Source organism: Phalacrocorax aristotelis, chromosome 8 (genome assembly GCF_949628215.1).
Source record: "Phalacrocorax aristotelis chromosome 8, bGulAri2.1, whole genome shotgun sequence".
In the NCBI taxonomy this organism is placed as follows: domain Eukaryota; kingdom Metazoa; phylum Chordata; class Aves; order Suliformes; family Phalacrocoracidae; genus Phalacrocorax; species Phalacrocorax aristotelis.
In genome coordinates this window covers 38,640,079-38,665,294 of record NC_134283.1, presented here as the reverse complement: position 1 = coordinate 38,665,294, position 25,216 = coordinate 38,640,079, and the positions used below count along the sequence as shown (strand labels likewise).

The 25,216-nt window shown below is 45.2% G+C and overlaps 1 protein-coding gene across 2 annotated transcripts in view; it reads left to right on the top strand.

The window, feature by feature from the left end:
* The window catches only part of GRIA1 (glutamate ionotropic receptor AMPA type subunit 1), a 140,074-nt gene that overhangs the window by 97,795 nt on the left and 17,063 nt on the right, over positions 1-25,216 (top strand). For both annotated transcript variants that reach the window (XM_075102655.1, XM_075102657.1), the window contains exons 12-13: positions 21,972-22,170; positions 22,721-22,968. In XM_075102655.1, the coding sequence (XP_074958756.1) occupies positions 21,972-22,170; positions 22,721-22,968 (447 nt within the window). The remainder of the gene's footprint in view (positions 1-21,971; positions 22,171-22,720; positions 22,969-25,216) is intronic.

Here is a 25,216-nt window from a genome sequence, read left to right as displayed (position 1 = left end):
CAGGCTTTTAAGTATGCTAGTCACAACCTACACAGTGAATTTGATGACCTGTAGATGGCCAAGACAGAGTGTATCTGTGGGTTACATGCTCATAGCCTCTTCTCCCGAGGAGTGAGGCTGCTGGCATGAGGTCAGCTGTTGTCCTTGAAGCTCTGAAGCCTTCATGTCTAGGCATAGCCTGGATGAGTGTGACAAAAGGAAGTTGTCGTGAGGTGGATGTTCATTTCTTTTCCCAAGTTACTAGTGATAGGACAAGAGGAAATGGCCTCAAGATGTGTCAGGGAAGGTTTAGATTGGATATTAGGAAAAGTGTCTTTACTGACAAAGTGGTCAGGCATCGGAACAGGCTGCCCAGAAAGGTGGTGGAGTCACCATCCCTGGAGGTGTTCAAAAAACACATAGAGGTGGCGCTTCAGGTCATGGCTTAGGAGGCATAGTAGTGTTGGTCAATGGTTGGACTTGATCCTAGAGGTCTTTTCCAACCTTCATGATTCTATGATTCTATAAAAGGCCAGGCAGTAACCAGTCATGGAGAGTCCCAGCCACAGCTGGTGTCAGTCTATGTTGTGCCTTTGGATGCTGCAACATGAGCATGAGCAAGGAATCTATCCCTCCTAAGCCATAAATGGAATAACTCAATTGTAGGTACATAGCTTCAACCAAAGAAAGCTGTGAGCCCTTGGACATTTTCCACTGGAGTGTGTCATCCCTCTTCTGCACCATCGCTGACCAGTGGCCCCACTGGATGTGGTTCAGTCACTGCCACGAGGACTAGTTTGCCCTGGGTGGGGTGAGACTGTCCCTGTTGTTGTCCCTGAGGTCTGTGCTTTCAAAGTACTGGCTGATACAGAGCAGGATGGGGGAGAAGCAACATCCTGGCTGGAGCTGTGAGTAGTTGCACGTACATAGTAATGGGCAGAAACCAGTGAAGTCTGAAACGGGCCATAAACCATTAGGCTTTGCTAAGTGCCACCTTAACTTCAGCAAACAGTCATGAAATTGCAAAAGCACTCATTAAATGTGAAATACAGACCCAGAAAGGAGATTGTCAGAGCAGGCATCAGAGGTAATAAATACCCGGCAGCCAATAGCGAGAGCCTGCAGCAAGAGAAATGTGAAGTAAATATGACTCACATGGTACCATTTTTCAGAAATGTAATTTGATAAATTGTCTTTAGAGCTTAAAATAACCCCAGTGTGTAGCAGCTGTGGAGAGTGGGACCTCACTACCATCCAGCACATTGCTGCCATTCCTTACTCAGGGTGGACCTGAGGCCTTTGAGAATGAGACCGAGGGGACATCGAGGCTTCCCGGCCTCCTCTGCAGCAGAACAAAGTATCCGAATTTTTCCCCTGCCCTGTCATTTTCTACAAAATAAATTATTTGATCATTGTGAAAAGGATAAAAAAGCAGGGAGCAAAATTCATATTTTTGTTGTCAGTTTCCTAGCTTGCTCTTCTATTTTTTGTTATCTCAAAATGTGTTGCTTCATATGGTTTGAGCCCAAAAGAGATTTCCTCTATATTGGAGACTATTAAATTTAATCCAGTTACTTTTCCTGTGACTCAGAAAACTTATGTTTGACTAAAGTTAAATACATTTGGCTAAAATATGTCTCCCAGAAAGGCATTTATTCTTCCTGTGAAGATACATGAGATGGAATATATACAGTTTCCCTCAGCTGAGTGACTATAGGAGTCTTGTCCTCACTGGAGTTTGACAGGAGGATAAATATCACACAGTATCACTCAGTAGATGCAGCCATTCTGTGTGTCCTGCCAGAGGAAAATTAAGCAGGCATCTTCAAACATAAACCCAGTTTCACGGGGGCCCTCTTTATACTGTGCTGTGGAAACAAAATGTGTATTTTGGATTCAGATCAAAACATACCGTAAATAGAAGGGAAATGTATAGTTATATCATGACATGATAGGATATTATGTCATGATACCTAGACAACACGGCTAGGAATTGCTCGCTATAATCTGCATGACTGAGAACAGAGCTGGAGATGCCCTTGTCACGCTGCACTAGAAGTGAAATGATGAATGAAGCTTTTATCAGAGCCTGGGTCTGGGAGACAGCCAGGCTTGAGAGGGGATGTTTCAAGACCATCAGCAGGGATGCAAGAGCTGGAAGAGTTTCTGTGCCGGCTGGTCTGTACAAGGTGCCGTGAGGGAGCACTCCTGGGAGGCGGTTGGGCCATACCAGCGTGCCCAAAAGACTGTGGGGTTTTACTGCATGCAAGGAGACATGGCACAAGATGAAATTCACCCTTCAGCTGGTTTGGGATAAAGAGATAAATGGGTCTTAACTTACCTGCAGAGTCCAGACCCGGAGCCAATGCAGGTGCAGTGACACGTGCCAAGCGGTGACTCCCTGGCTGGGGGGAGCACGCTGCTTAGGGAGGTTTGCTCGCAGAGATGATGAATGAATGCACTCTGAGGTGGAAAGGAGAGATATAAATGCTGGCTGCTATCCAGTCAATAGAGACGATCTATTATTTATAGGTATCTTGTGGACATCGTTATTTGTTTTTAGTGACATGGAAACAGTACGCTCTGGCTGATCTATGTGGTGTATAGCTGGGCTTGTATTTCACTGCACTCCTTCACAGGCTTTCTGTCGCACTCAGTCATAGTGGTTTGGCTGTGGAAGAGCAAGTACGGTATTTATTATGTACCTGTAATTAATGCTGAACATTTTCTTCTGCTATTTTTCCTGTTTATTTACATTTTGGTTTAGATCAAGTGAAAAAAATCACAGGAGACTTCAGGCATAGAGCTGGTGGAAATAACAACAGAATTGCTCCGCAAGATGTTGAGGTTTTTTTTCCTAAACTAGCCTCTAGAGACTTTGAAAAATAGCAGCACTTTTAAATTTCATCAAGATGTTCCTGGTACTGAAAGATTTTATCTGGTTTTAGACAAGACCTAAATCAGAAATTGCTTAGGACAAAAATTTTCTTTTTTTTTAGTGAGAGGTTTGATTTGGGTTGTTTCAAGGGAATTATTTCTGTTCTGTCCTTTCTTAACTTACACTTGCAGCGTACTTACTTATTTTATTAAAAATTTAGAATTGGGGAAATTAGAACCAGCTGCATTTGCCAATTAAAAAGATTTTAATTCCTTGCTGAACTGAAAGCTGAGCCTCAGTGTTTATTTGGTGGCTTTTCTTGATTTCAGTCGGCATCTTCTCTGACATTCCAAGCATCTGCCTGTCTTTTCAGCCGGATGCACAGTTCTGGTGCCGTCCTTGTGGTATCCATTATAAACTGAATAGAACTTAACTTCTCTGGAGAGTCACTGGAGAGCTGTGCAAGCTGTCCCAAGGCAGGAGTCTCACAAGCAATGAGAAAAGTTTTGTACTTTTGGTTTTTTTCCTCATACTGCACAGGAAGGTGTGGGGGGGAGGGAGTGTTGCTCACTGGCAGGGCTTGCTAAAGCCTTTCTGGGGATGTTGGAGATGGTGTACTTGCTCCTACAGACCAGGTTGTTCACCATCAGTTGGATTCACTGCACGGACTCGAGGCAAAGGGCACATTCTTGCAATGAAGGAAGAAGCAGTTTGTAGTTTCCTTGGGAAGCATGTGCAACTTGCAGCTCACGCTGGTGCTGCCCTGGAGGATAAGGCGGCCAAACCAGCCTGGAAGCAAAGATGGTTCAGTATCCCTGCTACTCCTGCTCCAATGTGGGGTGAATCCAAGAGGCTTAGAGGCTTGTCCATGAGGACAAAGCTCAAGACCATTTATTTTTGGCAGTGTGACTGAACTGGTGAGTGAAGGTTGGTCTTTAAGAATAGAAGTGAAAAATTAAGATTGCAACTTCTGGAGAAGTCTTCTTTTCTTTTAAAAGTGTACCAAATGATTTTGCAATTATCTCTATCTGGCAGAGTTAATTATGTCCAGGGAGAAGAAATTCAGGTCATGGGGTAACAGCAGTACTTGCAAATCACCAGGAACTGATGACCACACTTATTTCTGAAACGCACTTAACAAGGGAAGATGACTCACCAGAGGAGCAGCTTGACAAATCGCACAATATCCATCTAAACAGTCCCCTTTGGAGCTTGTGCACTTCCATGGCAACCAAAATGTGGCAGCCAGGGGAAGATGGAAATTCTTTTAAAATAGTCATCCTTGCTATCCTCTATTTCATTTAGAAGAATGCTGAAGGATACAGAGGAATCAGAGGAAGGAAATAACTAACTGAGAGAATATTGTTGGGAAATGCAATTTCATCTGTAAAAGAAAAATGAAGCTTTTGGATTTCCATGCTGCCATCTGAACATTTCTAAATGCTGCAGAGGTCATGAATGTTTCCCCCACTGATCTGTAGGCCACTTCCTCAGGATGGTTTCCCCGTCAGGCATACCTAGTCACTCTTCCACAGCTCTGACTTCAGGCCTCTATCATTGAGGTTCTTGGGGGAAAGTAAGAAATTTGCTGAAAGTCTCCCCATTGAATGACAGATTTACTAATCATTCTACCAGCTGTGTTTAAGATAAGAAGTCAAACACTTGATCCAAAAGCAGATTTATTAAGCTAAAAATATATTTGCGGTCTCTTTCTTCAGGACTAAATAAATGTTTCTCATATTTTTGATTGAACACAAAATTAAAAATAGCAGGGGGAAGAGTGCATTGCCTAGTTTTTTAATCTATTGGGAAGTTTTATTAGGACATCTGTGATGAGGAAATGGCATCTGCTGCTTGTGTTTCTAGTGCTGTGCCCTGGCTCAGGATCATGAGGGGCACTAAGATTTATAGGGGTGCCTCTGAGATACATAGCCTTCTCCGTGGCTTCGGCAGGAGACCCTCTGAGGCTCCAGGGATTCCCTCTTACACTGTATTCCAACTTGCCAATTTTCAATCAGTAAGAGAAACACAATTTCTCTTTTCATTCTCTTCCCTCTTGATAACCTGTTATTCCCAAGCAGTCGGCTCAGCTGGGGTCTGACATCCTCCGAGCTGCAGTCAGGACTGCGCATGATTGTGTCTTCCTAATAGCTAGGTCGATTGTCAAATGTTTTGGTTTAAGAATAAGGGTTGTGAGGAGCTGAATGACCTCCATCTCCCTGAAGTGGTGTCCTCTGCAAGGCCACCTGTCACACATTGCTTTAACGTTGGCACTCTGGAAAAATTCTATAGCTAAGATGTGAAACTCTGAGCATGTTTTCACAGGAAGCCCTGCTTAAATAACTTCCATATGCTGTACATCACTTTTATCAGCACTAAGATATAATGTGCACACTGTCTGGATACACAGTCGAATGAGCATTGAACTCCTCAGTTCAAATTGTTCTGGCTCACAACACACTGAGCATCCACAGCTGCTCTTTGCTGGTTTAATCTGCAGAGCTGGCCAAAACCTCATGGCCTTCCACTGGGAGGCTCTGAGTACTTCTCTTATTCCACTAGAATTTGGATTTATTGTACCTGTTCTGAATTTGTACCAGACTTCATCCCAACTACTTGTCCTGGTCACTGGGGAAGTACCATATCCCCTTTTCACAAGAAGTCCAGGAATGAATACATACAGCAAGCAATGTCCATTGTAACACCCCAAAAAGGTGAGCAGGAGAAGAAAAATTTATTGAAATATGACAGAAGTGTTAGGTTGTTCACTGTGAAAGGTCTGATGAAGCTGAGTAATTAGGAAAAGCAAAATGTGGGTCATAATAAAAAACAGGGGCAAAAGCCTTACTATGCTTGGCTAGGGTCTGGAGTTGGAGGAGGCAGAGCATGGAGTCACCTCTGAAGTCTCTGAAGTCCTCCATGATAGTGTCTTGGTCTCCCTTCCATTTTCACTTGGATCAAGGAGCCAAGTGACAGCTAGGAGCCACCTGATTCTATCATCAAATGCTAGTAAAGGGCATAAAGCTCATGTACATATCCCTTTCTTTAAATAGTAGCATACTTTACGGCATTCCATCTATTTAATAAAATCATCCAGTAATTCTGATTAATGCCTACCCAGAAGAGTTGCTGCTTACCCTTAGATCCAAAGGCTAAGCAGCAATAATCCAATCATGGTAATCTTCACTTACTACTTTGATCTTCAGATAAAAGAGCCTATAGAAGTGCAAAAGTGTTACATCACTGTTATTTGGACAACTTCAAAGCATGTTATATACACCAATGAATTCTCACAACACAGTCTGATGAGAAGTAATAGGAGGCAAATGTGTGAACAGAGGATTGGAAAGGAAAAGCGGAGGATGAGTCCCTATATGGTAAAAGGGAAAAGTAGTAAAAATAAGTAACTGTGCACTGTGGATAGGTGCACGATGTGAAGAGGGGTCCAAGAGGGCCCAGCTGCAAGAGTCAAGCACATGGGATGCTCTCCCATAGGAGGAACTTTCTCTTTTCTCTCATTTCTTGAAGCTTTCAATAAGAAGCAAGATCTCAAGCTGCAGAGTGGCAGACAGAGGGAGGGGGCAGCTTTTCATCTCAGCAGTGCTTCCAAAGCCTTCAAAAATTAAAAGAAAAAAAAAAACACCAAATGGACCTTAGCAGGTGAAACAGGGGTAACAGAAACACTGAACACATTTTCTCTTCACAGTTTAGGAGTTTTAATGTTAAAAGACAGGCACTCCTGTGCACATAAAGCTCTTCTAAAAAACACTGGCTGGGGAGATCAGATTCATTTCTCACCATTTCTACAAGGGATACAGTATGCCCTTGTAGAAAAAAGAAAGGCTTAAAAGTGAAAATAGAGAAAATGTAACTTGTAAAGCCTTGGTGAGAGAGAAAAGGAAAGGAATATTTGGGAATATTGTTCAGAGTGAAAATCTTCCAGTGCAGAAAATATTCTCCTCCCAGAAAAGGCCTTTGTCTTGTCAGATTGGGAAATCTGACAGAAGACAGACAAAAAAAACAGAGCAAAAAGATCCAAGGCAAGGCACCCTGGAAGAAGTCTGAACTAGGTTATTGTAACATTGCCCAGAAGTCTCAGAAATAGAGCTCTAAATTGTGAGCACATGTAGATGACTAAAGAGGATCTTGGAAAAATGAAGAACTGGTAGCATATAATCCAAAATATATTAAATCTTTGGGGGGAAAAATAGCTTTTTCATCAAGCAGACTTTGAAAAAGAGACTGAGGGAGAGCATATGAAATCTAGCAACACAGCAAAGGACGTTAGCACAATAGGCCACTGTTTAAAAAGAAGGATGGCTGCTGTTAAATTTGGGGCCACCTGAGGTTGAGGAAGTTCCTGAGTAATGAATCACCTGGGGCGCTCCAGTGAGTGCTTCTGACAAAATTTTATGCTTGTCACCTTGTGAGTTTTTCTCAGCAAAGCGAACAAATGTCGCCAAAGTGAGAAAAATGTGAAGCGCCTTTTTACAGCAAAATTTTTTACTCAAAGGCATGACAAGAGCTGTTTTTTTCCTTGTAGCAAAAGTTGGCAAAACCACAGAAAAGGGATGACTTTGCCTTTCACCAGAGCTGCTGAGAAACCTGAAGTCACCATGTGTTTCTCAGCAAACCTCCAGCTAAACATTCATCCTTTACATCCTTTAACTTGGTCAGCCCTGAATTGGTCAGGCAGTTGGACTAGATGGTCATTGTAGGCTCCTTCCAACTGAAAATTAGCCTAGTCTAAACCACCCTGGTTTGCAACATGGAAAGGCACACTGTGCCTGTACTTAAGGGGGTGACTGTATTTCTTTGGATCTATCTGTTCTGCCTTTCAACCAGTTTAAAACTTTTTGTTAGGGTTCCATCTCATCCCTCTATTCTAACCCTTTCTTTACAGTGTTGTTTTTTTTTTTTAGCAACCCTCTGGAAGATCTGATTGTATTATCCTGCACTTTTAGGGATAAGCATCTCATCTCACCAGTCAGTTCTGTCTGCTTAGGGGTGGTGGCTCCCTCAAGTGAAGGACATACCTCAGTTCTGCAGTTTTGCTCTGTAGGAGTGTTTTTAATCCATGGGTGGTACATGGGTCTTGCTGAAGTTGAGGGGAGCTGGTTGCCCCTGCCAGTCCATGATTGCTTGGCATCTAGTGCTTCTAACACCATACCTCTGTATCTGAGCAGGTGAGTTGTGTTGGCTGCATGTCAGCAGGCTGCATTTTGTGGGCACTGAGGACCACAGGAGGACACAATGTGCAGACTGCTATTGAGCCCATAGCTTACCCCCTGCATACCTGGGCCCATTTGATGCTGCTTCTGCCTGCTGGGATTGAGTGTTTTAGGAAGGGAAAGCAAGCAAAGCAGCAGCTCAGGGGTAGATTCCACCTGGTGACCAATGCTTCAGGCCACCCAGCCTGGTGGAATTCATAAATAATGTGATTCATCCTCTTCTCCCACAGATGGGAACTGAATTAGGGAGATGAAGTAAGCTACCCTGGATCCCATAAAGCAGCAGGGCTTCCCAAGGAACAAAAAAAGATCTCCTGGATGCTAGTCTGCTGGTTTGGCTGTTAGGTACCTCTTGCCTGTCAAAATGCTAAGCAAATGTCTTGAAAATGGCACGTAGCTGCTCCATGTAGTCATGCTTATACTTAGCACTGCAGCAATCCAAGCTCCAATGACTGGAAAACCACAAGTGGCATGATGCATTTCTGACTAAGCAGGAAAACTCATTTTAGAAAGAGGTTTTTCCCATTAAAGGGAAATTGAAGAAAAAAGGACCAACATATTCTGCAAAATAAGAAGTGAAATGGTAGGAGAGGGACCATAGACTGCTGTTGAAGGCCAGTAGCTTAGCCAGAAAGAAACAGTAAATAAGCTATGACTTATAATTAAAACCTCACAGATATACATCCTCCCATTGAATCTGAGAGATTCTGCATATTTGCAGACAATATGATCAGTCATTGCAATATTTACACATCAAGTGACCCTAAGGCTGCTTCATAAAAGGACTTCTGGGATTCTGCAATCCATATTGCCTCCTTCCAGCGTGTTGGTTTTGGGAGTCGAATGAGCTGGCATGGTTTGCCCAAAAAAAGGAGAAAGAAGAGATCTCCAGTCATATACAAAAGCTAGGCATTCAAATTTTTTCTTTTTTTTTTTTTTTTTTTGAAACAAAATTTAAAAAAAGAAAAGCGGGAGAGAGAGCATGGGACTCCCAGTACCTGTGCACCCTCAGCTTTCTTACCCTGTCTCACCGTTACCCACAGGGGAATAAAATATGCACCTGTTACCTCCATAGAAAAGTTGTGAGGGGAGCTGAAGAAGGAATTTGTGCCACTGGGAGAGGTAAATGAGAATGTAAATAGAAAGCATCCTTACTTCTGTGTTTGCAAGGGCTCTCTTGACACTCCGTGTTAAAGCCCAGCACTGCAGTCAGGGCTCCAGACTCTTGTACCAGGAGGTAGGATTCAATAATAAGTAAATGCAAACTAATAATGGCAAGAAAATTAATAATACAGCATGGACAAAGAAACATGCATTATAAGCACTCCAATTTCACAACAAATAGTTGGTAGCTCATTCAAAACCATCCATGGCATAGCAGAGCAAAAGGGGATAAGAGCTTTGCAGCATGTGTATGATGGATGTACCCAGAGCTGTTCCCAGCTCCACAACCCCATGTTAAGTTTGTTCCTTTAGCTATGACTATTCACAGACTTTTCAAGCAAATCTGGGGCTCATGTAAGGGTCAGAGATAAGATGGTAAGACCAATCATACCAGATGGTCTGTGACGCGCAGAAAAAGCAAAGCTCATTCACATTAACAGAGTTTAATGGTGAAAATTTTGTTTAAAATAAGAGCAAAACTGGAGCAAAATGTTTGCAACTAATCCACTACCAAGTTAACCCTCAGACAGAGGCATGAAAACGTCTAAAGTCAGTATCAGACTAGCAGAGTAGTGTCAGAGATCAGAGGATCTGTGTGGGTAGAAAACCAAAAGTGGATTTGACCCACAATCAGTAGAACAAGCATATAAGAGCATTTCTTTCAACAGTTTTGCATAAATTCATTCAGTGACAAATATGTCAGTTGACTAAGTGAGCCTTTATTAGAATTGAATTTAACAGCAAATCTGGGAAATCCTCCCAAAGCAACTATGGCTTTAGAATCGCAGATTTGTTCTTCTAATTAAAAACTGTCAGTTTAGGTGTAATTCTCCATAGGAAATGGATTTGGGGGGTGGGAAGGGAGAAATGGGAGAGAACAGAGCTGCTTCTTGAACATTTTTCCAATGAGGTTTACTTTGTATATTTTCTGATGATCTGGTTAATGTTTTTTGCAAAAAAATGTATGATACTCTTCAAATAAGATGGCAAAGCAGAGACAAACTCCTGTCGGTTTTCCCTATCTTCTGTATGGGATAAGATCAAAGAGCAAATTGTTTGATCAAGGATTGCATTTTGTTTTAAGAAATAAGAGATTATAGCTGCATGATTTCCTTTTTTCTGTGAAGCATCCATCAGTGCTAAAGCTAGAACACAAAAAAAAACATCACTTCATGGGAACAAAGGGAACTTAAAATTCTTTTCTGTTTTCTGCTGACAAAATGCAATTGCTTTTGCAAGGAAAGGTAAAGAAAAAAGTCATCTAAGTGAGAAAATCAAAATTATTAATTTCAGCTTGGTCTTAATTTCAGCATTAATTTCAGCATTTTTTCCTTTGGACAGATATAAAATAACACATTCCAGAATTATCTTTTAAATTATACATGTGGTAGGTAAGGGTTTAGTGTTTTATAAAAGGTGAAAGAAAATTATTTATAATGAGAAAGCAGAAACAAAGTTGTTTACTCTGTTAAAATTATACCTTTTAGCCTTTCAGAAATGAAACATTAAATAATAGAAAAATGCAAAGCTTGGATTGGCCCAAACCATCGTTTGCAGAACACTATTTTTAGAGGACACTTGTGACCTTTATCTTCTCATTCCAATTGAGAGTATTAAGGTTTCATTTATAATTCCAGAATTTTCCACGGCACTGGAATTCTCACTCCTAGCCAGCTCTAATTTTAGGTAGATTGTGCAGCATGGATAACGAGGGCAGAGTATTTACTACTCATTCCTTAAGGGTAATGACAGAAAGGAATGCCCTGTCTTGCTACTGCTCTGTGGGGGGCAGGCGGGACCCCCAGTCAAGGAGAGGATGGGGCAGGTGATTTTAGCCAGCACAGGCAGAGCTGGAAGAAGAAATGAAGAGTTCTTAATTGGGATTCTGTAAGAAAGAAGAGTGTAGGTGCAGAAGTAATAGTATAGGTTGAGAAACATACAATCTAGTCTATCTAGCTATTTCACCCCTTTCCACTTGCCAGAACTAACCATTCATTAAAGCCTCTTTCACTGTTAACCTTGCTTATTTAATCCCTTTTTTTTTTTGGATCCTGCTATTTGCAAGTATTACTATGGTAATGAAAGTGAATAAATCCAGTGGTCAAATAGACAAGTCCAAACATCCAAACCTTAGCATATCTTTAAAATACTAACCACTGTGCTCCACCTCACCTTAGCTCTGCAGAGAGCTAGTCACTAACTCGTTTCCACACAGCAGAGAGCTGATTGCCCTCATGTTATGCTTGAACGGGTATGGGGACATGTAAATTCTCAGTGCAAGAGGATTTAAACCCCATACTGCCCATTAGTGAAGAGAAATGAACTTTGCTAGGGCTCAAGCTGCAGAACATTTGTTAGCCAAGTGAAAGGTCATTTTCTGTTATCTACTGTGGAGTCTGTCGTGGTTTAGCGGCAGCTCAGCCCCACACAGTCGCTCGCTCACTCCCCCACCGGTAGATGGGGGAGAGAATCAGAAGGGTAACGCTCGTGGGTTGGGATAAGAACAGTTTAATAATGAAAATTAAAAGAAACAACAGTAGAAAATGCAATGTAAAGGAGAACAACGAGAGGCGCAAAGCCCCGGGGGAGGGGGGAAGGGAGGGGAGAGGGGGAACGAACCGCCGGAACAAACCGCACGCGCCGCAGCCGCTCGCCGCCCGCCGACCCGACGCCGCGCCGCCTGCGCGCTGCCACTGCCCCCCCTCAATATACTGGTCATGGTGTCACATGGTATGGAATGAACCTGCCATTGGCCAGTCGGGATCAGCCGCCCCCACCATGGCCCTGCCCCTCCCAGCCCCCCCTGCCACGCCACGCGGCAGAGCGCGGGAAGCTGGAAAGGTAGCTGACCCCCACAGTGAGGAGAATTAACCCCTTCTCAGCCAAAACCAGCACATTCTCCACCCCTTATTCCATACCACTTACACCATGCCCAGGTCCCATATGATGCAATACAACCGTACCAACCACCACCCCTCCCCTTCCCATCCTTTAACATAATACACAGACATCATTCCCTTAGTTCATGGATCTTCCCTGTAAAATGTCCATTAAAATGTCCATTGAGTTCGCGCAGTCCATGACTCTGGGCTCCATCTGTTGTATCAGTCTTTCCGGGTGGGAGAGATGGTGTGTGGCGTTGGGTTGCTGCATACCGAGTCAGTCATCGTTCCATCACTGCTGCACGGCTTGTTTCATAGTTGATCTTCCATGGGTTGGGAGGCTCGTACTCTGATATCATTGATACAACACAGAGGTGACACACAATATTATATAGCAGTTCACATTGTGCCATTCAGTTCATTGACTGTTTTCACCCAAAATCAAATCCCCTTGAGGCACACATCGGATTTCTCCATCCTCCCGCATCACCCACCAAGTGCACCCAGGTCCTCGAGCAAAAACAATCCCACGAATGGGTTTGCCTTTGCCAGAGGCAGGAAGAACCCAGACTGTTTTGCCCAGCATACTTTTTGTGTGCACTACAGGGACTCTATCCCCTTCCACAGTATGTAGGATTTCTGACTGGGCAGGGCCAGCTCGGTTGGCAGATCCCCTCGTGTTGACTAACCACGTGGCTTTTGCTAAATGTGTATCCCAGTGCTTGAATGTCCCACCCCCCATTGCTCTCAGTGTGGTTTTTAACAGTCCATTGTACCTTTCAATTTTCCCAGAGGCTGGTGCGTGATAGGGGATGTGATACACCCACTCAATGCCGTGCTCTTTGGCCCAGGTGTCTATGAGGCTATTTCGGAAATGAGTCCCATTGTCTGACTCAATCCTCTCTGGGGTGCCATGTCGCCACAGGACTTGTTTCTCAAGACCCAGGATAGTGTTCCGGGCAGTGGCGTGGGGGACAGGATATGTTTCCAGCCAGCCAGTCGTTGTTTCTACCATTGTAAGCACATGGCGCTTGCCTTGGCGGGTCTGTGGGAGTGTGATATAGTCAATTTGCCAGGCCTCCCCATATTTATATTTCAGCCATCGTCCCCCGTACCACAGAGGCTTTACCCGCTTCGCTTGCTTGATTGCAGCGCATGTGTCACATTCGTGGATAACCTGTGCAATAATATCCATGGTCAAGTCCACCCCTCGATCACGAGCCCACCTGTATGTTGCATCTCTCCCTTGATGGCCTGAGGTGTCATGGGCCCACCGAGCTAGAAATAGTTCACCCTTATGCTGCCAGTCCAGATCCACCTCAGCCACTTCAATCTTGGCAGCCCGATCTACCTGCTGGTTGTTTCGATGTTCTTCAGTGGCCCGACTCTTGGGGACGTGAGCATCCACATGCCGTACCTTTACAACCAGTTTCTCTACCCGGGCAGCAATATCTTGCCACAATGTGGCAGCCCAGATGGGTTTGCCTCTGCGCTGCCAGTTGCTTTGCTTCCATTGCTGCAGCCAGCCCCACAAGGCATTTGCCACCATCCAGGAGTCAGTATAGAGATAGAGCACTGGCCACTTTTCCCGTTCAGCGATGTCTAAGGCCAGCTGGATGGCCTTTACCTCTGCAAACTGGCTCGATTCACCTTCTCCTTCAGCAGTTTCTGCTACTTGTCGTGTAGGACTCCATACAGCAGCCTTCCATCTCCGGTGCTTTCCCACAAGGCGACAGGACCCATCAGTGAACAGGGCATATTGCTTCTCATCTTCTGGCAGTTTGTTATACAGTGGGGCTTCTTCAGCACGTGTCACCTCCTCCTCTGGTGATAATCCAAAATCTTTGCCTTCTGGCCAGTCCATAATCACTTCCAAGATTCCTGGGCGACTGGGGTTTCCTACTCGAGCCCGCTGGGTGATCAGTGCAACCCATTTACTCCACGTAGCATCAGTTGCATGGTGTGTAGAGGGGATGTTTCCTTTGAACATCCAGCCCAGCACTGGCAGTCGGGGTGCCAGGAGCAACTGTGCTTCAGTACCAACCACTTCTGAAGCAGCTCGAACCCCTTCATATGCTGCCAATATCTCTTTTTCAGTTGGAGTATAGCGGGCTTCAGACCCTCTGTATCCCCGACTCCAAAACCCTAGGGGTCGACCCCGGGTCTCCCCAGGTGCTTTCTGCCAGAGACTCCAGGTAGGGCCATTCTCCCCGGCTGCAGTGTAGAGCACATTTTTTACATCTTGTCCTGCCCGGACTGGCCCAAGAGCTACTGCATGGACTATTTCTCGTTTAATCTGTTCAAAGGCTTGTCGTTGCTCAGGGCCCCATTTGAAATCATTCTTTTTCCGGGTCACTTGATAGAGAGGGCTCACGATCAGACTGTAATTTGGAATATGCATTCTCCAAAAACCCACAACGCCCAAGAAAGCTTGTGTTTCCTTTTTGCTAGTTGGTGGAGACATGGCTGCTATTTTGTTGATCACATCCATTGGAATCTGACGACGACCGTCTTGCCATTTAATTCCTAAGAACTGGATTTCTCGTGCAGGTCCCTTCACCTTACTTTGTTTTATGGCAAAACCAGCTTTCAGAAGGATTTGGACTATTTTCTCACCTTTCTCAAAAACTTCTTCTGCTGTGCTGCCCCACACAATGATGTCATCAATGTATTGAAGGTGTTCTGGAGCTTCTCCCTGTTCCAGTACAGTCTGAATCAGTCCATGGCAAATGGTAGGACTGTGTTTCCACCCCTGGGGCAGTCGATTCCAGGTGTACTGGACGCCCCTCCATGTGAAAGCAAACTGTGGCCTGCACTCTGCTGCCAGAGGGATTGAGAAGAATGCATTAGCAATATCAATTGTGGCATACCACTTGGCCGCCTTTGACTCCAGTTCGTATTGAAGTTCTAGCATGTCTGGCACAGCAGCACTCAACGGTGGAGTGACTTCATTCAGGCCACGATAGTCTACTGTTAGTCTCCACTCTCCATTAGACTTCCGGACTGGCCATATGGGACTGTTAAAGGGTGAGTGGGTCTTACTGATGACTCCTTGGCTCCTCAGTTGGTGAATGAGTTTATGGATGGGGATCAGAGAGTCTCTGTTGGTGCGATATTGCCGCCGGTGCACTGTTGTGGTGGCGATTGGCACCTGTTGTTCTTTGACCTTCAGCGACTCCACCACAGAAGGGTCCTTTGAGAGACCGGGCAAGGTAGACAGCTGTTCAGTTTCCTCCGTCTCCAAGGCAGCTACACCAAAAGCCCACTTGTAACCTTTTGGGTCCTTGAAATACCCTCTCCTGAGGTAGTCTATACCAAGGATGCACGGAGCCTCTGGGCCAGTCACAATGGGGTGCTTCTGCCACTCATTGCCAGTTAGGCTCACTTCGGCCTCCAATACAGTTAGCTCTTGAGATCCCCCTGTCACTCCAGCAATGCTGATGGGTTCTGCCCCTATATAGTTTGATGGCATTAAGGTGCACTGTGCGCCGGTGTCCACTAAAGCTTTATACTCCTGTGGGTCGGACGTGCCAGGCCATCGGATCCACACAGTCCAGTAAGCCCGGTTATCCCTTTCCTCCACCCGGCTGGAGGCAGGGCCCCTCTAGTCCTGATCATGGCAGTCACAACTCACTTCCTGTAAATGTGAATCAGGAGTCCCTCTATTACACTTAGAAATAAAATCTGCGCTTCTACTCCTCTGTCTGGGGACTTGCTCGCTGGAAACTGGAGCAGCAGCTTTCCTGGAAGAGCCTCCCTGAGTGACTGTTCTTCCTTGCAGTTCATGTACTCGTGCCTGTAGGGTCGAAGTAGGCTTGCCATCCCACCTCATCATGTCCTCTCCGTGGTCACGCAGGTAGAACCATAGGGTGGCCCGTGGTGTGTATCCCCTTCTTTGAGCCAAAGGACGCTTATTCCTAACAGCTGAGACACTGCTCTGTCGAGGTGGGGAGTAGGACAGATCTTCTTTGAGTTGCTGGACCTCTTGGGATAGTTTCTCCACAGCAGAGACAAGCGAGGAAGAGATATTTGTGTCATAATCCCGGAGTCTATCTATCACCTCTGCCACCGTTGGTGTCTCGTCATCTTTCCAGGACATCACTGCCAATGAGTTTGCATGCGAAGATGGTGCGCTCCGTACAAACTTCCGCCACATGGGTCGTGTGCACTCGGCTTCATCTGGATCTTTGGATGACCGTTGATCATCCAGGTCACCATAAATCACCTCAAACACAGCTAATTCCCTGAGATACTGGATGCCTTTCTCCATAGTTGTCCATTTTCCTGGGCGATATGTAACATCTTCTTTAAAGGGATACCTTTCCTTCACTCCAGACAGGAGTCGCCTCCAGAGGCTGAGGGCTTGTGGTTTTTTTCCAATTGCTTTGTCAACGCCCCCTTCCCCAGAAAGGGATCCCAATTGTTTGGCTTCTTTTCCCTCTAGTTCCAGGCTACTGGCCCCATTATCCCAGCATCGGAGCAGCCAGGTGACAATGTGCTCACCTGAACGACGGCTATAATCTTTTCGCATATCTCGCAACTCGCTTAAGGACAGGGATCGGGTGGTCTCTATTTCATTTATTACTTCTCCCTCCTCTCCCCGCGATGGCCCTGGTTCTTCATCATCCCGTTCTAAACGAGTTGATGTCCGCTTCCAATATTTCGTCTTATGTATGGGGGCAACTGATACCGGTACGGGTTTATTTTCTGAGCCAGCTCCGGTACTTGTTGTGGGGGTTTGAGTGGCTGCAGTGCCTGTTGTCAGGGCTGGATTGTCTACAGTGCCAGTCACTTTGCATTTCAATCCAGAGACATTCTCTTCCCCCTGGGGGCACTGAATACTGTTGAGCAGGGCTCGGTATGCATGGGCCAGACCCCAGCACGTTGCAGTTATCTGTGTCTCTCTGGAGTTCCCAGCGTAACAACATACTTTCTCCAAATATTCTACTAGTTTTTTAGGATTCTGCACTTGCTCGGGGGTGAAACTCCAAAACACTGGGGGTGCCCACTGCCCTAGGTATTTGCCCATGCTATCCCACATGCCCTGCCACTCGTAACTATCAAGCCTCGGGGCAGATTTCTGGGTGATATTCTTAAGTTGCTTAGTCAAAACCAAAACAACATGCCCAAAAACTAACAATGACTGCACCTTAACCACCCAAGGATGTTCAAGATACAAAAACGTTGTTGTAACAAAGGCACAGACATCATAGAACAAAGTTGCAAAGGTATTATTCTGTATTTCCTCCATATAAAATCTCTCAGAGGAGGAGGTATAATTGCTAATTGCCTCAACAAGGTGGTATCCGAAGTACAGTAACGGTTTCAGCAAAAACCCCAAATACCAGATAAAGCTGAAAACGAGTGTTTGTATAACAAATCTCGTAGGCAAAACATTACTAATCACAGCAGAACACAGCAGACTCAAACAACCAACACCGATTTTTAACACCAACTGCAAAAAGGACAACATGGTGCTGGGACCAGCAGCTGTTGTTATCTCCAACCCTCGTGCCCCACGTTGGGCGCCAAAAGGACTGTCGTGGTTTAGCGGCAGCTCCGCCCCACACAGTCGCTCGCTCACTCCCCCACCGGTAGATGGGGGAGAGAATCAGAAGGGTAACGCTCGTGGGTTGGGATAAGAACAGTTTAATAATGAAAATTAAAAGAAACAACAGTAGAAAATGCAATGTAAAGGAGAACAACGAGAGGCGCAAAGCCCCGGGGGAGGGGGGAAGGGAGGGGAGAGGGGGAACGAACCGCCGGAACAAACCGCACGCGCCGCAGCCGCCCGCCGACCCGACGCCGCGCCGCCTGCGCGCTGCCACTGCCCCCCCTCAATATACTGGTCATGGTGTCACATGGTATGGAATGAACCTGCCATTGGCCAGTCGGGGTCAGCCGCCCCCACCATGGCCCTGCCCCTCCCAGCCCCCCCTGCCACGCCACGCGGCAGAGCGCGGGAAGCTGGAAAGGTAGCTGACCCCCACAGTGAGGAGAATTAACCCCTTCTCAGCCAAAACCAGCACAAGTCAGATTTTAAAAACCTTAATGTGACTTAAAAGTACAAGTTATATCTACTCCTCCATGACTGCTTTTACTAGAGCGTAAACATAACTCTAAGTCCCACTGGCTTTTGACCAGGCTTTTAACTCCCAAGTATAGAAGTCACTTCTAGAAATGGGACATTATCCCCTCAATTACAACGGCACTTTTGCAAATGTGTCCCGTGATGGCAGCACTGCTGCTCTCCTGCTTGGTCTACAGAAGTAACAGAAAAAGATCATAATGGATATTGTCTTTCCAACCACTTGCTTCTGGTAAGCAGTAACAGGCATTGGCTCAAAATCTAAATAAGCAATATGATTATCCACAGGAACCCAACTTGTACTGTTTAATCTGTGTTTGCTCTATTGAGCTGTACGGATGTCACATGGGATCGCATCTGCTTGTGTGGTTTCATCATGACTATTATTATATTTTTTATTGTATTGCACTAGCCTGCGAGAGCCTTCATCACTGGCCAGTACTCTCTTGTGTCAGATGCTGCACAACAGGACGATGCCCTGTAGAGCCCGTATGCTGTGTGTTTACAGTAGTTTAGATTCACAGCTTCTAGCCCCAAGTCAATCTAGCAATGAGGGCAAACATTGCCCATTAGCAATGTCTGCAACAAAACATCACACATGTGAAGCCGTAGCCATGCTAGCAGTCATAGAAAGCTGTTTATCTACTTTTCTTTCCTCTACTGTTTATGACAGCGAGCACTCACCTCCTCACAGCATCTCATGTGATGAGGAGAAATGGCCAGCACCAGCAGCAGACACAGCCGAGATGACATTGGTGCATGATACAGATGTGCATCCTGTCCCACCTGGCTCCCATGGGAAAAAGGCTACAGCCCCCTCTCCTTCTTTCACAGCCCTCCTTGTTACCGCCCAGTCTCAATACCCCATAGTTACTTTTTCATGCTGTCAGTGCCAGGTGCGGAGCCAGGAAGCATAAGCCATCTGCAGCTGACAGCAGGCAGCCCCCGTGGGATAAGGCAGTAATGAATATCACCAGGATGTCGAGGGTCTAGAGGCAGGAATCCGGCTGACTGCCGCTGAAGGGGTTGAAACAAGTCGCAGAAATATCCCAGCTTCGTCAAGAAGGGAAGGCTGTATAATTTGCAGCTGGAGATGAATGTGATTATTTGCCATGCAAATGGATTTTGCCAGCTCAAAGTGGCCTTCATCAGCAGAGATTGTTGCATTTGACATTATCCAGTCACTTTTGTTTAATGCCTCTGTGGTTTTTCTGAGCGTTTCCTTCCCTAAGCCCGCATCATCCAGACTAATTAAAGGCAGGTATTTTTTTCCCTCTTCCCATCAATGTGAAGACATGTGAGCTGAATCCATAGCTCATCTCTCCCCAATCCCTATCCAAATATGAAACAAAAGGTAAAGTCATTTGCGCTGACAGTCCTGCAGGCTGAGAATTCTCTGCAGATGGGAAGCATGATGGTCACATTTATGTCACCTAACTTTAGCTACTTAAAAATTAGCTGTTTATTCCAACCTAGTCATCCCAGTTCCTTCAAAATTCAATAGAGAGGAGGTTTGCAGAGGAACCTCCTCCCAACGTGAGATAGATGGGGTGAATCATCCCTGGAAGTCCCTGTTCATCTCCAGAGCTTGTTTGGTAAGTATGTCTCTCTCAGAGAATTAAAGATAGGGTAGAAGAACAGTGCCTATCTGCCTGTCTTTCCCACAGCATCCAGCACTCCCACAACAAACCTCTGATCTGGCTGGCAGTCGTGGGGAAGCATAAAAAGAAAGTAATCTGGGAAGAAGAACAGTCGATCTGCTTAGCCGTGTTGCTGCAGTAGCCAACGAAGGAGGAGGCTTATGTGAGATACTGCAGGGCATGGTAACCAGCATATAGCTTATGGCTGGAAACTATGCCTGAAAAATCTTCTTTGTTATACCTTTCTTGCTTTTTAAGATGTGGATGATTAAGAAAAGAATTAGTGAACTCCCTACAATATCACCTTGCAGATGGGTCCTATAGACTTCCCTGAAAGACCTTGAAAGGAAGAGCCTTCAAAGTCATTCATGGAGCTTGGGTTTGTGGTGAGATGGACTTTGCTGCCCAGTTTCAGAAAAGCCTACGGAAGAAGAAACCAGAAGGGAGGGCAGAGGCTTTGTTCCGAAATGAGGCCCCTGTGCAGAGGAAAGCCCAACCCATCTCTAACTGTAGAAACTGAAAGTCACATCTGTAAAATACACCGCTTGTCCTTTCTGTCACTGCAATCACTTGCAGTCTTGTTTCCTGCAGTTTCTGTCTGCCATGGCTAAAAGCTGCTGTGATCATCCTCCAGCAGTGCAGGGCTGACGGTGCATGTGGTGGGATGGGTCTTATTTCCACATATTAAAATGTGTCCTTTCCGCTCTGCCCCATGTGCTGCGCGTGTGGGAGCTCAGTCGCTGTGCCTGCTTTCTGCTGGGAAGCGATCCCAAAGAGTTTTGACTAAAGAGATTTCAGGGTAGGTTGATCTAAACAGGGAGACGGTGTGATGTCTCCAGGAGCAGCTCCCTGCACATCAACAGTGTTTAAAACCAGACTGGACAAACTGGGTGTAACCTAGATAAGCGTGCAGCTGGTGTGCTATGTGGGTTTAGTCTCTTTCTAGCTCTAATTTTGGTGTTAGCAGGGTGTGGTTTTTTCCCTCAGTGGAACGATGGAGCATGCAGGTTGGTTTGTCAAGTCACATTAAACCACAGCAGCTGGACCCAAGGCTTCACGCAGACCCGGACATGGCATGGCACGCACTATCACGAGCTGGTCCCGTGCCCCTAGCTGGACTGGGATCTCTCTGTTACCAACTGATAAACCATACTTCTGTGGAGTGGCCCAGGTCAGCACAAAAGCAATGCTGAGGCATGGTCCCCACAGAGAAATAAATGGTGTTTCTCAGGGACAGGTCCTCCATAGGCAGCCTGTCTGGCTTTATAAAATAGCATTGTAAGTTGTCTGGGACAGTGCTCTGCATCTAGAGAAGGAGCATATAAATAATTTAGACAGAATGCATGAATACTGACATCAATCTAAAATTATCTTCCACTCTTAAAAATTATCTGAAAAGATTTTAATATAAATTAATGCCTGCTTGACTTATTTGCCTCTATATCTATCCAATGGTTACAGATAATTGGCTATTTGATTGCAGCGAGTGCAAAATACATAGATTTTAAGGCATTATTATGAACATCTTGCCTAACCATCTGCTGAATACAAAACAGAGAATGTCAGTAGGCAAATTATTCATTAAAGCCATAGCTCCTCTCTGAGCTTCAATAAGTCTTAGAGAAAACCACAGAGTTTTGATTTTTAAACTTCAGGTGATGGGGGAGCTGACCTAGTGACTCCAGCTGGTCTGTATGTCTGGCCTGGCTCCATGCTGGTGCTCCTTCCCACTGCAGGTACATGCCACAACACAGACCTCACCAGAGCTGCTGTTTGGGTGGGAATTGCCCTGACCAGATACACCTTCCTCATAGCTGTCTCCATGCCTTATTATTAATATTATTATATATTCTGAAAGAAATGGAAAATCAAAGAAATTCAATCAGTTTTTTGCTGATTTTTTTCTACTGTGAATTTTTTATCCCTCCTCTAACTACACTGACACCTTGAAAAGTATATTGAGAACTGAGACAGACCTTTGGCATCCCTGTAAGTAGCCGGAGAATGTGACTTTGAGTAAATGCCCAGGTAAATGATGGGCCTGCAAGAGCGAGCTGTACCTTTTGGACCTAGGCACCCGTCCTGTCTGACTCTCCTCTTTGTGTCCAGGTCTCTCTCCGGCCGCATAGTTGGTGGCGTCTGGTGGTTCTTCACCTTGATCATCATATCCTCCTACACAGCTAACCTGGCTGCCTTCCTCACGGTGGAAAGGATGGTTTCTCCCATTGAGAGTGCAGAGGATTTGGCCAAGCAGACAGAAATCGCCTATGGGACCCTGGAAGCTGGCTCCACTAAAGAATTTTTCAGGGTAAAAAGGAAATGTTAATGCAAATGTTTTGATTAGCCCCTTGTTTGACAAGTCCTCCAGGCCCAACTTCTCTCATCCTCAGCACAGGTTTGCTTTTTTTCTCTTGCTTCCCCTTACTGTGTTAGGACCTTGTCCTTAGGAGCTTGTCCTTCAAACAGCAAAAATCCAGTTTTCCCTGTGCTGCTCAGAAGCCTGGCTGTGTCTCCAGTACATGTGATATTCTGCAGCTATAAACACAAATACAGAATATCCGTGTGCTTCCCCACATTACTGAGGAGCTACTCTGAGCAGTTCCAAAAGAAACGATCTCCTGATTTCCAGGTTGGTTTGATCTGCAAAACCACTTGCCATACACAAATACATGGCAGAAATCAGGGACCGATGTGGGCCTTGCTGCAGAAATGGCAGATGGCTCATTAACATCCCGTTACTCCTTTTAATTTCCTTGGCCCATCCAGTATATGGGTATGCATTCAGTCCAAGCTGGAAACCTCAGCTGGCACCCAAACCTCTGTTAATACTTCTGTTGGGTTTCTGCTGTCCTACACAGCGATCCAAAATAGCAGTGTTTGAGAAGATGTGGACATACATGAAGTCAGCTGAACCCTCCGTTTTTGTGAGGACAACGGAAGAGGGGATGATCCGCGTGAGGAAGTCAAAAGGGAAGTATGCCTATCTCTTGGAGTCCACGATGAATGAGTACATCGAGCAGCGGAAGCCCTGTGACACCATGAAGGTGGGAGGTAACTTGGACTCCAAAGGCTATGGCATTGCAACGCCAAAGGGGTCTGCACTGAGGTAAGTAGCTTGGATTTGCTTTCTTTTGCCAAACCACCCAGCAAATCAATGTACGCACATAGTTCAATCTCCATTGCCATGATAATCACAAAAGCTTGGGGCATGGAGGTGGGGGAGGTGGAGTGAAAGGGATGTGAAAATGCAGTGTGATGTGCAGGGAAGTAAAATGCCCAGCTCCCATTGAGCAGCAATGGGAGCATCTAATTATTCAAGCCCTGCTTTTGGAAACTGGATCCTGTCTGATCCACTTGCTATGAATGTGTCTGCTGTATTAGGTGGTGGCGGGGGGCTGCTGTGGTGTAACCATTGGTTTCACAGAGCATTATCCAGAAGGGACGCTCATCCTGTGCCATGTGAACTGCACAGCTTTGCAGAGTATGGTATTACCCTGGCTTGGATCCATGCTTGCAGAGGGAGCTCTCCTGGGGAAAGCGTTTTGGTGTTTCCTAAACTGAAGTGCTATTTCAGAGAGGTAGGAAGCCAGTTTTGAAAAAGCCCTGCAAAAGGTGTGCGTTTTTATTCACTGAGTCAATTCAGATCCTGGCAAGTGCCAAATTTATGGGAATGCCAAAGGGGCAGAAACCCTGCCTTTCTGAGCCCAGACCTGCAGCTGTCACCTGCCTTTGCCTAGTGTCATATGAAATATCTTCAGAGGCCTTCCTTTTAAAAGGAGAACCCTTAATAAATACTGACCTCGATCTGAGTCAGTAGCAGAGCTTGGGCCCCGGCACGCAGCCATACTCCTGGACATGAGCCGGCCCCCTGCAAAGAACATCACACAAACTGACCTGCTCAGAGCAGCATTACCACAACCTGCAAACTGGGATGGTGACGAGAGTCACACCAGAGGTGTGGTCCCTTTTGGCAGCAGCCATGCAAGTTCCTCATGTTATGATCTTGAGGAATATGAGTTGTAAGATTTCAATGGGACCAAGTCCTCAGAAGCCATAGCTTTAAGAAAGCTGATGAATTGTCCAATTCATTCAGTTATTTTTTAAACATATTTTGATTAAAATATTTTGACAAATTTGTGGCCTTATACTTGCTTGCTAACATAACCCAGTGCAGAGACATTTAATCCATGGCCTCTGGTTTACTAGAAACCAGCTGAGCATTTGCTGATGGATTTGTCTGGTCACACAGCTCCTGAGCCAAAGGCAGCCCAAAGAATCGAAGATGTATCAACGGGTGGTGGATGAGGCCCAAGGATTTTGATTACTACATCTATTAAGTCAGTTCAAATTGGATTCAGCACTTCCAGAATCAGCAATTGCTGGAGGTATCTTTAGAGAAGCTCATGAATGCAGTGCAGGGTCCAGAAGGCAATTCTTGAACCCAATGTGGTTCAGGCTCTGAAATGGCTTGGGGTCCTCCAAATGAAGGTGGATATATCCTCACATCTTTGAGATGCTTTCTCTTGCACTCTCCCCAGTGTTTGTTTTCTGTCTTGCAAATATGGAAATTAGGATACAGGGCTGAATCTATTTAATTATTTATTTAAACATCAATCTTGTATCCTAGTTTTGATATTACAAAAACAAACAAACAGGAACATCCTACCTGTCTTGTAATTGTTGGCATGTGAAGGAGCCATTTATCATACTTCTAGGAAAAATAAACAACAAAAGAGAAAATTGCATCAATCATTTTAATTTTGCAGCTCCAAATCTCCCTCTGCTAGGCATGATTCAAAAAATTCCTAACATTTCTTTGTTTCCTCTTTTTTATCCCGGCTGCATGTAGAACAAATTTCTTATGGGCCTAATGGCAAAGGAGGAATGCTTGATTTTCCATCCAATGGTGTTTCTTTGGAACAGTTGCTGTCAGTTTTTGTCCCATTATGTTTGTTTGTTCATGTTGTTTTAATTGTTTTAATCTTAGTAGTTCCCTACAGTCATCATGTAGTGTCTGTTTTCCCCTTGGGGTCCTGCATGTGAGAGGTTGCCCTGAGCAAGGTGACATTCATGAGGCATCTGTATAGCATGGTCAGCCTGTCTCTTATTCAGGCTTCATCTTCACTCACTTTAATACACAGACTAAAAGCTCTGAGCCAGGTTTGGAGGTACATGTGAGCCAGGCCTGTCTTAGACCAAGTGCGTTTCAGAAGCTGGGCTGCATTTGGATTTTTCCTCTAACCTGTCCCTTTTGTAGCTAGACTGAGTTTCCTGCATTTAGGATAGCTGACTAGGAGAGAGATGCTAAATGAGAGTTCACCATTGTTTTTCTTGCTTCTACATGGGAACACAAT